General features: G+C 47.6%; 1 protein-coding gene across 1 annotated transcript in view; it reads left to right on the top strand.

The window, feature by feature from the left end:
- LOC140399324 (bile salt-activated lipase-like) overlaps nucleotides 1-18,265 on the top strand; it is a 50,322-nt gene that overhangs the window by 18,020 nt on the left and 14,037 nt on the right. Inside the window, exons 4-9 of the mRNA XM_072488848.1 lie at nucleotides 1,060-1,257; nucleotides 9,148-9,278; nucleotides 12,095-12,202; nucleotides 13,883-14,000; nucleotides 14,894-15,083; nucleotides 16,540-16,743. Coding sequence (XP_072344949.1) covers nucleotides 1,060-1,257; nucleotides 9,148-9,278; nucleotides 12,095-12,202; nucleotides 13,883-14,000; nucleotides 14,894-15,083; nucleotides 16,540-16,743 — 949 coding nt within the window. The remainder of the gene's footprint in view (nucleotides 1-1,059; nucleotides 1,258-9,147; nucleotides 9,279-12,094; nucleotides 12,203-13,882; nucleotides 14,001-14,893; nucleotides 15,084-16,539; nucleotides 16,744-18,265) is intronic.

Genomic DNA, 18,265 nt, shown 5'->3' with positions numbered 1-18,265 from the left:
AACCCCGTGCTGTACCTGTCCTGGGAGTGTTTGATGGGGACAGTGTAGAGGGAGCTTTACTCTGTATCTAACCCCGTGCTGTATCTGTCCTGGGAGTGTTTGATGGGGACAGTGTAGAGGGAGCTTTACTCTGTATCTAACCCCGTGCTGTACCTGTCCTGGGAGTGTTTGATGGGGTCAGTGTAGAGGGAGCTTTACTCTGTATCTAACCCCGTGCTGTACCTGTCCTGGGAGTGTTTGATGTTGATACTATATACCACTAACATTCCTCTCAGAAGAAAATTCAATGCAAGCAAGGTAAAGCAAGGGTACAAATGAAGAAGATCTTTGAGCTTATTTGCAAACATCAATACTTCTAATCATCTGTTGTTGTACTGGATTTAATCTGACTGTCAGGGTGCAGTGAATAAAATAAAATAGAAACAGAAATTGCTGGAAAAACTCAGCATGTCAGGCAGCTTCTGTGGGGAGAGGAACAGAGTTAACCTTTCAGATTGATGACCTTTTGTCATTGAGCTGTCACATTAATCTGCTTATCTCTCCAGTTTGCTGCTTGACCTGCTGAACCTTTGTGTCGTGTTGGGTGTTCCGATGCACGAATGATACAACACGGCTGTAGATGGTACAACTCTGTTTTATTGTCTAAACAACGGTAACAACTAACTGCTGGCTTGGGTTCGTGCTTCACCAGCTAACCTGTGGACCCAGCCCTAGCACTATCTTAGTGAGGCACTCAGCACATGGTCTATGTCTGAGTGGCACGCTGTGAGCTCTGTGCTCTGAGCTATCTCCTGGTAGAATGAGCGGGAACTGTGGTGTTCCCTGTTTTATAGTGCGTGTGCTCTCACTGATGATTGGTTGCGATGTTATGTGTGTGCTGGTTGGTCCAACTGCTTGTCCATCAGTGTGTGTGTGATTGCACCATGATATGCTGATGTGGCTATCATGACACTTTGCAGTGTTTTTAGTTTTAATGTCAGATTTCCAGCATTGGCTCTGTTTTGCTTTTGTAACAACGTTCAAACTGCTCCCCCCCACCCACCCACCCCCCGTCCCCAGTGTCCAGCAACCTGCCTGTCATGGTCTGGATCTTCGGAGGAGGTTTCTTGATGGGCGCAGGACATGGTGCCAACTTTCTGAACAACTACCTGTACGATGGAAGAGAGATCGCCTCCCGCGGCAAAGTGATCGTTGTCACCTTCAACTATCGAGTCGGCCCATTGGGCTTCCTGAGCACAGGGGATACCAATGCACCAGGTTAGTGTCAGATCCCCTGAACTTTTTAAAAATAAATTGAGAGTACCCAATTATTTTTTTTCCAATTAAGGAGCAATTTAGTGTGGCCAATCCACCTACCCTGCACATCTTTGGGATGTGGGGGCGAAACCCACGCAAACACGGGGAGAGTGTGGAAACTCCACACGGACAGTGACCCACAGCCGGGATCGAACCCGGGTCCTTGGCGCCGTGAGGCAGAAGTGCTAACCACTCTGCCACCGTGCTGCCTGGATCTCTTGAACTTAACTGAGTTCTTGGGACGAGTCAAGGAGGTAACAGACGATAATTCCGGTGCGACAGAATTTACCAAGTACATAATTGAACAAAAATACCTGCGGTAGGCAATTGTCGACAAGCTGCTTTCAATCCTTGCTCCTCGAAGTTGCCTGGACACAGATGATGTCGTCCTCGGTTCTCTTTGATATCATATTGTCTCCGGCTCCTCCTCTGGTGTGTCCGGGGTCCTCAGTGTATCGGCAGGGTGACCAGAGTTTCAAAAGCCAAAACCAGAACACATTGGGGCTGTTTAGCACAGGGCTAAATCGCTGGCTTTTAAAGCAGACCGAGGCAGGCCTGCAGCACGGTTCAATTCCCGTACCAGCCTCCCCGAACAGGCGCTGGAATGTGGCGACTAGGGGCTTTTCACAGTAACTTCATTTGAAGCCTACTTGTGACAATAAGTGATTTTCATTCATTTCACATTGAAAAGCCATGGGAAGGTGGACGCTGCGATGATTGGCATGCTGGGTGACCAATGGTGCGAATCTGGGGGAGGGACAGTTGAAGGTGGGGGCGTCATGTGATGGCCGGCACGACGGCACAGTGGTTGGCACTGCTGCCTCACCAGGGACCCTGGGTCAATTCCGGCCTTGGAGTTTGGGTCCGTGTGGAGTTTGCACGTTCTCCCCGTATCTGCGTGCGTTTCCTCCCGTTTCCTCCCACAGTCCGAAGATGTGCAGGTTAGGTGGATTGGCCTTGTAAAAATTGCCCCTTAGTGTCCAACGATGTGCAGGTAAGGTGGGGCTGCTGGGATAGGACGGGGGAGTGGGCCTTGCTAAGGTGCTCTTTTGGAGAGTCGGTGCAGACTCGATGGGCTGAATGGCCTCCTTCTGCACTGTCGGGATTCTCCGGTTCTATGGACATCTTCCAGAGTGTGTTCAACCAGAATCCGCAACCCTATTCTGTAGATTAATAGAAAGGCGTCATCAGCAATGGGAACAACCAGTGCCAAATAGAGAGCTACAATCCCTTGGAGGGGCCCAGGGGACAGTGAGGGGTGTGGCACTGGGCTCCTTCATGCAACACAATTCAATGTGACGGGTGTTTACAGGAGGGAAGGCTTTTCCCGTGGATTTCCTCCCCTCAGGCCTGGTTCCTATTTGACAGGAAGGAAAAAGGTGAAAACCAGGACATTTGAACTATTTGGGGGAAATTGTCGGGGACCTGGACATTTAATTAAAAACAGAAATGTTCCAGCAAAATTGGGGCACCTGGTCACCTTATCGGATACCCTCCTCGGGTCTCCCGATGAACAGCTTTACACATCGCCCCTTGTCCACCTGTGACCTGACCACCTCACTCCCTTGACCACGTGTAGCTTGGCCATCTCACCTCAGATTCACCTCCTGTGCTGTTTTCCATCGTAGTCAGAGGCTCCTGTGGAAAACGCACACTTTCAAATTTCTTTGCACCCTTAAGTTTCCTTGCAGCAAACAATACAATCAAACACGATCACAATGAACTCTTCCACACATAATGCAGGCAGCTTATTAATCAGAACATCGTCATCAACAAAATTTTTACAATTTATTACAATGCTGTGAAATCCCTTTTCCTCATCGCCTGCTCTGAGCTCACTCACCGACAACGGCTCCCAGTGCAGCAATACCACAATTTTTAAAGAAGATTTTCACATCCATTTTTCAAATCCCTCAATAGCCTCGTCCTCTCCCCATCCCCGTGACCTCTTCACCCCTACGACTTTCCAAGATCTCCGCGCGCCTCCATTCTGGCCTGTGCACAACCCCGACTTTAATCTCTCCACCATTGGCAGGCTTTATTTCAGCTGCCTGGGCCCCAAGCACTGGAATTTTGTCCCTTATCAGCTCCACCTCTCTCTCTCTCTCTCACTCTCTCGCCTCCTTTGAGACAATCCTTATGTTTTGATGACCACAAAGGCCATGGAAAATGGTTGATAGATCCCCCCATGGAGTTATTGGATTTGAGTTACCCTACACATTTATTGAACAGTTAACAATTCTCCTACTTGAGTTCGACTCTCCTGCTAATCTTGCTATAGTAACTCAGTCTAACTAACCAGTCTGCTCTAAGCCATGCGGTGGGTGTGATGCTTCTGATCTGCCCCTGTCTCTCTGAGTGTCGCCTGTGGAAAGAGAAAGAGCATGTGTCCTTGTACTTTTATATGGGTTGCCCCCTTGTGGTAGTGTCACCTCTGGATGTCTTGACTGCCCATTGGTCGTGTCCTATTCTATGTGTTCATTAGAATATCATAGAATTTACAGTACAGAAGGAGGCCATTCGGCCCATCGAGTCTGCATCGGCTCTTGGAAAGAGCACCCTACCCAAGGTCCACCCTATCACCATAACCCAATAACCCCACCCAACACTAAGGGCAATTTTGGACACTAAGGGCAATTTATCATGGCCAATCCACCTAACCTGCACATCTTTGGACTGTGGGAGGAAACCGGAGCACCCGGAGGAAAGCCATTAGCTGTATGTCTGCATGTTATGATGTCTCTGGTGCTCCCTCTAGTGTTTACTTAGTCTTAGTGTATTTACATTAATCCCTTGTGTATTTACAGTGATGCATATCACCACAAGTTACCCTATTGAGCGCGCAGAGGACTTGTTCTAACAATTTCCTCACGTGGCTCAATGACAAATTTTGTTTGAAAATCATCGCTCTGAAGTACTCTGGGACAATTTACCACCTCAATGAAACTGTCTAACTGCAAGTTGTTGTTGTAATGGTCACCAGGATGACACACGGTCAGTGATTAGACTCACTGCATGCGACTGGAACCACACCATATCAGATCCCTGAATGTGAGGGTAAACCAACAGACAGCAATCATGGCAAAACTGAGAGCTTGAGAAAAGAAGACAAAAGGCTGGATGTAGACTGGAGCCTGGGCAACCTCTGAAGGGGTTAATATTTCAGCTGGGACCACGTTCCAGAATTCCCAGCAGCCAATCAGTAATCCAGTTTCCTCACTCAGATGGGTGGAGAAGATGAGTGAAAAACATAAACTCTTTCCCCAAAAATGCTGATGTATTAACGACGCACCCCAAGCTTAATGTGCGAGTTGGCCAGCAATGTCAGGGGATTAAGAGATGGAGCAAGCATTCTGAATCCTCAGAAAGTGCTGGTCGATTTACACCATTTCAACATGTGCTTTTCACAAAAGACAATACCATGCTCTGTACTGTACTGTGTTCTTTGTGTCATATCGTGTTCCCTGTGTCATACTGTGTTCTCTGTGCTATACTGTGTTCTCTGTGTCATATTGTGTTCTCTGTGTCATACTGTGTTCTCTGTGCTATACTGTGTTCTCTGAGTCATATTGTGTTCTTTGTTTCATACTGTGTTCTCTGTGTCATACTGTGTTCTCTGCGCTATGCTGTTTTCTCTGTGTCATACTGTATTCTCTGTGTCATACTGTGTTCTCTGTGTCATACTGTGTTCTCTGTGTCATACTGTGTTCTCTGCGCTATACTGTGTTCTCTGTGCTATACTGTGTTATCTGTGTCAGACTGTGTTCTCTGTGTCATACTGTGTTCTCTGTGCTATACTGTGTTATCTGTCATATTGTGTTCTCTGTGTCATACTGTTTTCTCTGTGTCATATTGTGTTCTCTGTGTCATACTGTGTTCTCTGTGTCATACTGTGTTCTCTGCGCTATACTGTGTTCTCTGTGCTATACTGTGTTATCTGTGTCAGACTGTGTTATCTGTGTCAGACTGTGTCATATTGTGTTCTCTGTGTCATACTGTTTTCTCTGTGTCATACTGTATTCTCTGTGTCATACTGTGTTCTCTGTGCTATACTGTGTTATCTGTGTCATATTGTGTTCTCTGTGTCATACTGTTTTCTCTGTGTCATACTGTATTCTCTGTGTCATACTGTGTTCTCTGCGCTATACTGTGTTATCTGTGTCATATTGTGTTCTCTGTGTCATACTGTGTTCTCTGTGTCATACAGTGTTCTCTGCGCTATACTGTGTTCTCTGTGTCATACTGTGTTCTCTGCGCTATACTGTGTTCTCTGTGCTATACTGTGTTATCTGTGTCAGACTGTGTTCTCTGTGTCATACTGTGTTCTCTGTGCTATACTGTGTTATCTGTCATATTGTGTTCTCTGTGTCATACTGTTTTCTCTGTGTCATATTGTGTTCTCTGTGTCATACTGTGTTCTCTGTGTCATACTGTGTTCTCTGCGCTATACTGTGTTCTCTGTGTCATACTGTGTTCTCTGTGTCATACAGTGTTCTCTGCGCTATACTGTGTTCTCTGTGTCATATTGTGTTCTCTGTGTCATACAGTGTTCTCTCTGTGTATACTGTGCTCGCTGTGTCGTACTATATTCTCTGTGTCATACAGTGTTCTCTATATTATAGTGTGTACTCTGCGTTATAGTGTGTTCTCTGTGCCATGCTGTCTTCTCTATGTTATAGTGTGTTCTCTGTGCTATACTGTCTTCTCTGTGTTATATTGTATTCTCTGTGTCATATTGTGTTCTCTGTGTCATACAGTGTTCTCTCTGTCATACTGTGTTCTCTGTGTCGTACTATATTCTCTGTGTCTTGCTGTGTTCCCTGTGTCATACTGTATTCTCTGTGTCATACTGTATTCTCTGTGTCATACTGTGTTCTGAGTTGTACTGTGTTCTCTGTGTCATACTGTGTTCTCTGTGTCATACTGTGTTATCTGTGCTATACTGTGTTCTCTGTGTCATACTGTGTCCTCTGTGTCATACTGTGTTCTCTGTGTCATACTGTGTTCTCTGTGTCATATTGTGTTCTCTGTGTCATATTGTGTTCTCTGTGTCATACAGTGTTCTCTCTGTCATACTGTGTTCTCTGTGTCGTACTATATTCGCTGTGTCTTGCTGTGTTCCCTGTGTCATACTGTATTCTCTGTGTCATACTGTATTCTCTGAGTCGTACTATATTCTCTGTGTCATACTGTGTTCTCTGTGACATGCTGTGTTCTCTATGTTATAGTGTGATCTCTGCATTATAGTGTGTTCTCTGTGTCATATTGTGTTCTCTGTGACATGCTGTGTTCCCTGTGTCATACTGTATTCTCTGTGTCATACTGTGTTCTCTGTGTCATACTGTGTTCCCTGTGTCATACTGTATTCTTTGTGTCATACTGTGTTCTCTGTGTCAGACTGTGTTCTCTGTGTCGTACTGTGTTCTCTGTGTCATATTGTGTTCTCTGTGCTATACTGTGTTCTTTGTGTCATACTGTATTCTCTGTGTCATACTGTGTTCTCTGTGTCATACTATATTTTCTGTTTCATACTGTGTTCTTTGTGTCATACTGTGTTCTCTGTGTCATACTGTGTTCTCTGTGTCAGACTGTGTTCTCTGTATCATACTGTGTTCTCTGTGTTATACTGTGTTCTCTGTGTCAGACTGTTCTCTGTGTCAGACTGTTCTCTGTGTCAGACTGTGTTCTCTGTATCGTACTGTGTTCTCTGTGCTATACTGTGTTCTCTGTGTTATACTGTGTTCTCTGTGTCAGACTGTGTTCTCTGTGACAGACTGTGTTCTCTGTATCGTACTGTGTTCTCTGTGCTATACTGTGTTCTCTATGTTATACTGTGTTCTCTGTGTCAGACTGTGTTCTCTGTGTCAGACTGTGTTCTCTGTATTGTACTGTGTTCTCTGTGTCAGACTGTGTTCTCTGTGTCAGACTGTGTTCTCTGTGTCAGACTGTGTTCTCTGTATCATACTGTGTTCTCTGTGCTAGACTGTGTTCTCTGTGTTATACTGTGTTCTCTGTCAGACTGTGTTCTCTGTGTCGTACTGTGTTCTCTGTGTCATACTGTGTTCTCTGTGCTATACTGTGTTCTTTGTGTCATACTGTATTCTCTGTGTCATACTGTATTCTCTGTGTCATACTGTGTTCTCTGTGTCATACTATATTTTCTGTTTCATACTGTGTTCTTTGAGTCATACTGTGTTCTCTGTGTCATACTGTGTTCTCTGTGTCATACTATATTTTCTGTTTCATACTGTGTTCTCTGTGTCATACTGTGTTCTCTGTGTCAGACTCTGTTCTCTGTGTCAGACTGTTCTCTGTGTCATACTGTCTTCTCTGTGCCATACTGTGTTCTCTGTGTCATACTGTATTCTCTGTGTCATACTGTATTCTGTGTCATACTGTGTTCTCTGTGTCATACTGTGTTCTCTGTGTCATACTATGTTCTCTGTGTCATACTGTATTCTGTGTCATACAGTGTTCTCTGTGTCATACTGTATTCTGTGTCATACTGTATTCTCTGTCATACTGTATTTTCTGTGTCATACTGTCTTCTCTATGTCATACTATGTTCTCTGTGTCATACTGTGTTCTGTGTCATACTGTATTCTCTGTGTCATACTGTGTTCTTTGTGTCATACAGTATTATCTGTGTCATACTGTGTTCTGTGTCATACTTTGTTCTCTGTGTTATACTGTGCTATACTGTATTCTCTGTACAGTACTGTGTTCTCTGTGTCATACTGTGTTCTCTGTGCTATACTGTGTTCTCTGTGTCGTACTGTGTTCTCTGTACTATACTGTGTTCTCTGTGTCAGACTGTGTTCCTGTGTCATACTGTGTTCTCTGTACTATACTGTGTTCTCTGTGTCAGACTGTGTTCTCTGTGCCATACTGTCTTCCCTGTACTATACTGTGTTCTCTGTGCTATACTGTCTTCTCTGTGTCATACTGTGTTCTGTGTCATACTGTATTCTGTGTCATACTGTGTTCTTTGTGTCATACAGTATTATCTATGTCATACTGTGTTCTGTGTCATACTTTGTTCTCTGTGTTATACTGTGCTGTACTGTATTCTCTGTACAATACTGTGTTCTCTGTGTCATACTGTGTTCTCTGTGCTATACTGGGTTCTCTGTGTCGTACTGTGTTCTCTGTACTATACTGTGTTCTCTGTGTCAAACTGTGTTCCTGTGTCATACTGTGTTCTCTGTACTATACTGTGTTCTCTGTGACAGACTGTGTTCTCTGTGTCATACTGTCTTCTCTGTACTATACTGTGTTCTCTGTGTCAGACTGTGTTCTCTGTACTATACTGTGTTCACTGTGTCAGACTGTGTTCCTGTGTCATACTGTGTTCTCTGTGCTATACTGTGTTCTCTGTGTTATACTGTGTTCTCTGTGTCAGACTGTGTTCTCTGTATCGTACTGTGTTCTCTGTGCTATACTGTGTTCTCTGTGTTATACTGTGTTTTCTGTGTCAGACTGTGTTCTCTGTGTCGTACTGTGTTCTCTGTGTCATACTGTGTTCTCTGTGCTATACTGTGTTCTTTGTGTCATACTGTATTCTCTGTGTCATACTGTGTTCTCTGTCATACTATATTTTCTGTTTCATACTGTGTTCTTTGTGTCATACTGTGTTCTCTGTGTCATACTGTGTTCTCTGTGTCAGACTGTGTTCTCTGTATCGTACTGTGTTCTCTGTGTTATACTGTGTTCTCTGTATCATACTGTGTTCTCTGTGTCATACTGTGTTCTCTGTGTCAGACTGTGTTCTCTCTGTCATGCTGTTCTCTCCCTGTAATCTGCAGTTTTGTGTATGCTGTATTTATCAGACCTGCTCATTGTAATAAACAGGTAACCAAGGTCTATGGGACCAGCACATGGCCATCAGTTGGGTGAAGAGAAATATCGCCGCGTTTGGTGGGGACCCGAATAAAATCACCCTCTTCGGAGAGTCAGCAGGAGCGGCAAGTGTCTCCCTCCAGGTAATTGTCGAGTGTGATGTTATCTTGCTAATGGATGATGTGGTGGGTTGGGTAAGGCCTGAGCTCCAGCCGTGACCTGCACTCTTCGCTCATCTGAAGTGGAGCTGCAGGGATGGTGTTTCATTCAGATTTGGTGGCCCTGGTTATAATAATAATAATAATAATCTTTTATTGTCACAAATATGAAGCTACTGTGAAAAGCCCCTAGTCGCCACATTCCGGCACCTGTTCGGGTAAGCTGGCACGGGAATTGAACCTGCGCTGCTGGCCTTGTTCTGCATCACAAACCAGCTGTGAGAGGGGAAATTGGTCAGGGTTATAATTGCTCACCATTAATTACCCTTCCTGGAATTTGGTGACAGGATCGGGCTTGCCTGTGATGGTTCAGATAGTTGAATAGCCAGCTAACACTCGGCTAAGGTTCAAAGCGAATTACTCATTCAACAAGATACTGGAGGGACGAAGGGTGCCCAGAGTGAGTGAGCTGTATGTCCAGGATGATGTGATAATTATTTTAGCACAGGAGAACATTGGTCCCCTCTACCTGTGTGAACTACAGGCATCACGTCAGCGTTGATTTTACTCAGTCCCATTTTCCTTCTGCAGCACACAGCAAGATCCCACAGCAGTAATGTGATCGTCTGAGTTTTATTGTCCTTTTATAAGGTCGCACCACTGCTATTTGATGTTACCTTTTTTTCTTTCTTCTTTTTTCCCCCGATTTTATGACCTGCAGGATTGGGCCAGCGTCCACTGACACTGTCGTGATGCTGGGTGTGAGAACAACCAAGCAAAAGGAACAAAAAGTAACTGATGGATAAAGCAAATGTGGGGAGTGCCCCAAACGGCGGGTGGAGCACAGCCCAAACAGAACGAGAAAAGGAACAAAAACTTATCAAATACCCGTCAGATTAAAGTGTGAAATTGGGGTCAATAAGACAATCCAACCCCTGCGGTGCCCACCGAGCACGGAAGGTCTCGAGCTTGCCCGTGGACACCGCATGCTCCCTCTCTGAGGCCGCGGAAGAGGGGCAGACAGTCAGGCCGGATGAACCCCTCGTTCGCCCGCTGCCTGGACCTATTAATGGCAAGTCTGGCCAGGCCCAGGAGCAGGTTCACGAGGAGACCCTCCGCCTTCCTCGCACCCCCCCTCCGCAGATGCCCGTAGATCAGGAGCGTGGGGCTGAAGTGCAAAGAAAACCTCAACAACAACGTCGTCAAGAAAGCAAAAAGGGAGTACAGTCTCGGACAAACAACATAAACGTGCTCCACGGCCTCCACCAGGCTGCAAAAGTGGCAGGTCTCTGGCAGAGTCGTGGAGTGGTGAACCTTGCGGTTGCACGGTACTACCACGTGCAACACCCTCCACCACAGGTCCCCCAGTTTTATGGGGAGCACACCTCTGTAGAGGGACCCCCAGCAGGGACCTCCGCCGGCGGACGGCAACAAGGCCCGCCAAGGCGTGTCCGGACGGCGGGCGAGGAAAAGGAGGTGGAAGGTGTGCGACAGCAGGCCGTACAGGAAACCCCTCCGCGCGGTGCGAAAACGCACGGAGGGTATTTCCATGAGGCAGCTGCAGTTGTGGGGCGCTGGCGCCCGGCGGGTGCGCCGGGGCCTGGGACCAATGTGGAATCCGTCCGAGCGGGGGTCCGCTCAGACGGGATGCCACCGCACAACCATGCCATCTCTAGCTCCAGTGTGCCCGCGGGGCCGAGCACGGCCGTTTTGAGGCCTAGGGTGGCATTGGCCGCGAGCCGGACAGACATCGCCCCGTGCTCGGCCAGCTCGTGGGGTGTCAGCCAGCCCGCTCCTCCGCCACCCAGCCCGTCCCCGATCCTGGTCACCCCGGCATCCACAGCCCTCCGCTCCGACACCCACCGGAATGGAAATCGGCGGAGATGCGGATTCCTGAGCAGCGGCTCAATTACGAGAGCCACCACTCCTGACGGGGGAGAGCGTGGTGACCATGTTCCAGACTTTGAGGAGGTCCTGGTACAAGACGGGCAGCGCCAAAAAAGAGTTCCGAAGACGCTGCTGGTCAACGAACAGGAGCTGCCCGTCGTAGTTCAGGCCGTGCACCTGGCGGAAGAAATACATCGCCAGGGCACCATCGTGGAGGAGGCTCGACGTACAGGTATCGGACGTACAGGTAACGCTGCAGAGTCCGAAGGCGGAAAGTCGCGACCTGGGTGCGAAGGCACACCAGCGCCTGTCCGCCCTCCGCCATCGGGAGACTCAAGACCTCCGCAACGACCCAGTGCAATCCTTTGTCCCAGAAGAACCGGTTCATGGCTCTCTGGATGCGTGTGACAAAGTAAGGGGGCGGGGTCAAAGTGAGGGTTTTATTGTGGTGTTGACCGAGAGATAAATATTGGTCAGGACGCCAGGGAGAACTCCCCTGCTCGCCTCCAGAATTTCCTGGGTTTATCTGATAGGGCAGCAGAGGGCCTCTGTTTACCATTTCATCTGAAAGATGACCCCCTCCAACAGTGCGGCACCTCCCCCTGTCCTGCACTGGAGAGTCAGCCTTGATTTTCATGCTTGAGACTTGGGTATTGCACAATTTTGGCGGTGATGTACGGATGCACCACAGACACCGTGAGACTGGAAATTCCACAGAGATACTATCGCCCTTTTCCAAGGCTGATTTGTACAAGGTATCGAAGCCTATCTCAAAGATACTTTAATGTTGTGTCTTATGTACACATCACACTCAGACAAACTCTCTCCTATATTAAAGACGTTCTTCAATGAGTGGATCCTTCAAGTTGAACCAATTGATATCTTTCTGATAACGTTTCTACTTTCTTTCACAGACCTTGTCACCGTATAATAAAGGTCTAATAAAACGAGCAATTTCGCAGAGTGGGGTCGCTACAAGTCCTTGGGCAGTTCAGAGAAACCCCATGCACTGGGCACAACAGGTCAGTACAGCTGCAGAAACAGAAATGACACTAAACTGATTCTCCCTCAGAAGTTAAGTATTGAGCAAATGGCAAATCGATGCGGGTTGAGTTGGAATTGGATGGGTTAGTGTTCAAAGTGGAAATATTGGGTTCATTATCCTTGGTGAAGAATTGCTCCAAAAGACTGAGAGAGAGTGTGGCCTCCTACCTGTGAACTCCCAAGAGTGATTCTTGATCTGGTCTGGACTTGGGAAAGAGGGGTTGGTTTGGGCAGATCAGGGTAGAGAGGCCCCTGGACTGTCCTTGTATATGTGAGAAGCACTTTACCTCTCTGCCAGTTCAAGCTGCCGCCTGGCAAGCACCAGGTCCACAAGATATCAAACTGGCAAGGGTCTCCCCTGTCGAGCCCTGTGAGAATTCGGTGTGCTTCACTGAGATCACCTCTCATTCTCCTCGGCGAGTGGTGGGCAACCGGTGGCCCATTCGGTTTCCGAGTGCCTCCAGCGAGACATTATGTGGACCGTTGCCCACACGGAGCACCGCCACATTCCGCTGAATTCCGTCTGCCGAGTTTTCTTTTTCCCTACCGGTATGACTGAAGTATCCGCACGTAAAGAAAAGACGAGTGAAGCGAGGTGCGTGCTGATTGTTACAATCACTCAGGAGAGCCAAGCGCTCATTCTGCATCCAATCAAAACACTGCTGTGATTCAACCAGCGCGTCCTGCAAATTCTAGGCACGTCGACGCAGGCAAAACGAAATGACCCCATCCCGGGAAACCATCTACAGTTACAACACCAGTGGATGTGGGAGATTGCGTTTTTTAAATGTTACTTTTGTACTTTAAGGTACGTGCAAATATTTATTTTGTTTGTACCATTTGAAGCTAATGACAGTTCTATTATGATATGATTGATAAAACATTTCTTATAACTCATTAGGAAATGTTCGGCGTGTATTAAATGTAAACAGTCTTATTCACAGGTCTTGGTTAGTGAACAAGCCTCGATTTTAATCTTGAGGCCCATTGAGATGAGGGAGGGTCACTCATGAGGCCTACTCACCAGCCTCGGTTGCCCATTGCTGTTCTAAACTCTACAGGATGCCGGCCCACTCTCCGCAATCTCTCCACATTAGACAATCCCGCCATCCTAGGGATCAGTCTGGTGAACCTTTACTGAACACCCTCGCTAACATGTATATCCTTCCCGAGGTAAGGAGGTTAAAAGTCTACACCACACTCCAGGTGCAGTCTCACTACACAATTGCAGAAAGACATCTTTACCCCTGTACTCAAATCATTTTGCAATCAAGGCCAATTGCCTCCCTAATTGCCTGTTGCACCTGCATGCTAGCTTTCAGTGACCTGGACCTGGGTCTGGCTCTCGGACCGGGATTCAAACTCAGCCCATACCTTTGGGACATGGACACCAGCTTCTCCTTGGAGATAAAGGATGTTGTTGGCACAGAAGTCACTGAAGTGTCCAGAACGTGACACAAAGTGGAAATCTTCTATAACCCCCAGGATGATTGATGCGGGAAATGAAAGTATTCCACCGAGTTTAGCTCCAAGGTATATTCTCGGGCTGAAGGGGGAAGTTTTTGACCTGGGTCTGTTTGGTAAGGGGACTGTTTGCCGAAGGTGAGGCACCGCTGGTGGGAATAATATTGATTGCGGCTGTTTACCTGATCTTTCAGCTTGCTCAGAAAGTCGGCTGTCCCAGAGATGATCCTGCTGCCATGGTGGCCTGTCTGAAGATCACAGACCCCAGCGCTGTCACTCTGGCCATCCCCCTGAAGCTCATAAACCTGGAAAGTAAGATACACAAAGGGGATGATGTGAATGTTCCTGTTTGGGGACATGTGAACATATTTCCGCGGCAAAGATTTGGAAACCTGACGTATATTTTAAACCTTTGGGCGGCACGGTAGCGCAGTGGTTAGCACGGCTGCCTCCCGGCTCCAGGGTCCCAGGTTCGATTCCCGGTTTGGGTCACTGTCTGTGGGGAGTCTGCACGTCCTCCCCGTGTGTGCGTGGGTTTCCTCCGGGTGCTCCGGTTTCCTCCCACAGTCCAAAGATGTGCAGGTTGATTGGCCATGCTAAATTGCCCTTTGTGTCCAAAGATTAAGTGGGGTTACTGGGAGAGGGGTGGGGATTGGGTCTGTGTAGGGTGCTCTTTCGAAGGGTCAGTACAGACATGATGGGCCGAATGGCCTCCTTCTGCACTGTAGGGATTCTATGATGATCTTCAATACCATTCCTTGGGGGGACGGGGTCGGGGACGAGTCTCTGCTGCTGTTTGTGCCCCACAAAGCTTCCTTCTCACTCTGTCCCTTCTCACGCTATCAGCGTAATGTTCCTCACGTCTGTATCCAGCTTCCTCTGAAACGCATTTAATTTATTGACCTCAACTCGTCCATGTAGTGAGTTGCACATTTTCACCATTCACCGTTTGGCCAAATACTTTGAGATGTCTCCTGGTGTGGGAAAGGTCATTGGAAAGAGCAAGTTGTCGTCCGGATTCCCCCGAGAGGCCACTGCCCCTTGAAGCAAGTTATAAAGAAACACACCTGCCAGGAAAACTCCTGCCGGGGCGGGAGGTCCCTGTCAGGCTGGGGGGGGGGGGGGGGGGGGAGTTCACTTTGTTATTTTGCCCCAAATGCAGAGAGTGGAGGCGACTGACTCCTTTTCTTTTTCCCCCCCTGCAGCTCCGCTGTTATTCTACCTGATCTGGTCTCCAGTCATTGACGGAGACTTTATTCCTGCTGAGCCAAAGAACCTCTACCACAACGCTGCGGGGATCGATTACATCGCCGGTGTTAACAATATGGACGGACATTTGTTTGCTGGTTTGGATGTCCATTCAATCAATCAGGCTGGGCTAGGAAAGACCTACCCGTAAGGGCCACAGCTTATTTCATTGAGTGTATTACGTTCTAACGTTGTTCATAGAAAAGTTACAGCACAGAAGGAGACCATTCGGCCCATCCTATCCCTGCCAGCCCAAGGACACCCAGGTGCCCTTTCCAATCCCACCTTCCTGCACCCTGTCTGCAGCCTGCAGCTTACAGCACTACAGATCCAGGTACCTTTTAAAAGAGTTTAAGGTCTCTGCCACCATCAACTCGGGCAGCGAATTGCAGATTCTCACTATCCTCTGCATAAAAAAGTTCTTCCTCATGTCCCCTCTGCACCTTCTGTCAGTTATCTTGAACCTATGTCCCTTCCTAAGGCATTTCTTCCCCTTCCCTGAGTACCTGCTCCATAAACAATTTTTTCCAAGACTAGATGGTCGGAGGACGGGCAAGAGATTTCTGGAGGCGATGTTTCTTCCCTCCTTTCAACCCAATTTGTGAAGAAGCAACTTGCTGGTTTTTGTTGTTATTATTCGACGCTATCCACGCGATGGACTCCTGAGATGCTGAGTGAGAAATGAGGTGCTTCCCGCAACAGGTTTCAGTGGGCAGGTTGCTGTGACTGAGACCGACAGCCACGGTTGCATTTTGTTATCCTCTCCCTGTTACACCAGAGCGGGAGGGTAGCTTCTCTTCATGGGAGAGGTTGATGGAAAGAGTATGCAGGGACAGAGGGACCTGGGGGTCCCTGTGCATAGATCTTTGAAGGTAGCAGGAACTATTGAGAGCGCGGTTAGCAAAGTGTGGGAGAATTTGGGATTAATAAAAAAGAGGTATTGATACAAATGCTGAACATTTATAAAGCTCTGGGTGGGGCTTATCTAGAGCATTGTGCCCAGTTCTGGCCACCACACCTTAGGGAGGAAATGTGAAGATTTTTGAGAGGGTGCAGAGGAGATTTACCAGATGGTTCCAGAGTTGAGGGAATTTAGCTTGAAGGTTAGGTCGGAGAAGTTAGGGTTGTCCGAGGATTGAAGGGGGGTTAAGGGGAGATCTGATAGATGAGAACATTATGACACATTTGTATAAGGTAGAAAAAGAAAGGCTGCTCCCATAAGGTGGTTAGTACTGTTGCCTCACAGCGCCAGGGACCCGGGTTCGATTCTGACTGTGTGGAGTCTGCACGTTCTCCCCGTGTCTGCGTGGGTTTCCTCCGGGTGCTCTGGTTCCCTCCCACAGTCCAAAGATGTGCAGGTTAGGTCGATTGGCCGTGATAAATTGCCCCTCAATGTCTGAAAGGTTAGGAGGGGTTACAAGGGGAGGGCCTGGGTAGGGTGCTCTTTCAGAGGGTCGGTGCAGACTCAATGGGCTGAATGGCCTCCTTCTGCACTATTATTTTATAATTAGCTGATGTTACAAAGATTAAGGATACAGATTTAATTGTTTGGGGGAAAAAGAATATCCTTGTGAACGTGGATGTTGTGTTTTAATATCTACAGGAGCGATCTGTATAACTTGATTCAAAGTCTGACCGTAGGCTCAGGTGAAAAAGGTGCCAATATAACATATGCGCAATACACCAAAGACTGGCCTGCCAATCCGAGTCAAGAGATCATTAAAAGGGCAGTGGTGGCGCTGGAGACAGATGTCCTCTTCTTGGTCCCCACACAACTGGCGCTTGACCTTCATTCTCGACATACTCAGTAAGTTGTCTGACAGGGATTTCCACCTATTGTCACATCTTGTGTGTCTCCAAATGGTGAGCACAGTAAGAAGTCTTACAACTCTGTTGGACTTTAACCTGGTGTTGTAAGACTTCTTACTGTGCCCACCCCAGTCCAACGCCGGCATCTCCACATCATGGCTACCATCCAAATGGTGAGACATTGCGTAGACGTGACGATTATCAGACTGTACCACTCTGTGAAGGAGAGGAGGATGTACCATTGGGCATGAAATCGACCCAGCACTCGTCCAATAATACAGAATACTCCTGGACCAATATCACAACTACATACTTATCATAGAATTTACAGTGCAGAAGGAGGCCATTCGGCCCATCGAGTCTGCACTGGCTCTTGGAAAGAACACCCAACCCAAGGTCAACACCCCCACCCTATCCCCATAACCCAGTAACCCAGCCCCACACTAAGGGCAATTTTGGACACTAAGGGCAATTTATCATGGCCAATCCACCTAACCCGCACATCTGTGGACTGTGGGAGGAAACCGGAGCACCCGGAGGAAACCCACGCACACACGGGGAGGATGTGCAGACTCCGCACAGACAGTGACCCAAGCCGGAATCGAACCTGGATCCTGGAGCTGTGAAGCAATTGTGCTATCCACAATGCTACCGTGCTGCCCCAGGATGATTCCATAAGACCATAAGACATAGGAGCAGAATTAGGCCACACGGCCCATCGAGTCTGCTCCGCCATTCAATCATGGCTGATATTTTTCTCATCCCCATTCTCCTGTCTTCTCCCCATAACCCCTGATCCTCTTATTAATCAAGAACCTACCTCTCTCTGTCTTAAAGACACTCAGTGAATTGGCCTCCACAGCCTTCTGCGGCAAAGAGTTCCACAGATTCGCCGCCCTCTGGCTGAAGAAATACCTCCTCATCTCTGTTTTAAAGGATCAGCCCTTTAATCTGAGATTGTCTCCTCTGGTTCTAGTTTTTCCTACAAGTGGAAACATCCTCTCCACGTCCACTCTATCCAGGCCTTGCAGTATCTTGTACGTTTCAATAAGATCCCCTCCTCTCATCCTTCTAAACTCCAACGAGTACAGACCCAGAGTCCTCAAACGTTCCTCATACGACAAGTTCTTCATTCCAGGGATCATTCTTGTTAACCTCCTCTGGACCCTTTCCAAGGCCAGCACATCATTCCTTAGATATGGAGCCCAAAACTGTTCACAATACTCCAAATGGGGTCTGACCAGAGCCTTACACAGCCTCAGAAGTACATCCCTGGTCTTGTATTCTAGCCCTCTCGACATCAATGCTAACATTGCATTTGATTTCTTAACTGCCGACTGAACCTGCACGTTAACCTTAAGAGAATCGTGAACAAGGACCCCCAAGTCCCTTTGTGCTTCTGCTTTCTGTAGCATTTCCCCATTTAGAAAATAGTCTATGCCTAGATTCCTCCTTCCAAAGTGCATAACCTCACACTTTTCCACATTGTATTTCATTTGCCACTTCATTGCCCACTCTCC

The sequence above is a fragment of the Scyliorhinus torazame genome, chromosome 22 (genome assembly GCF_047496885.1).
Source record: "Scyliorhinus torazame isolate Kashiwa2021f chromosome 22, sScyTor2.1, whole genome shotgun sequence".
NCBI classification, from domain to species: Eukaryota; Metazoa; Chordata; class Chondrichthyes; order Carcharhiniformes; family Scyliorhinidae; genus Scyliorhinus; species Scyliorhinus torazame.
The sequence above is the reverse complement of the archived record's forward strand: the minus strand, read 5'-3'. Positions and strand labels throughout refer to the sequence as shown.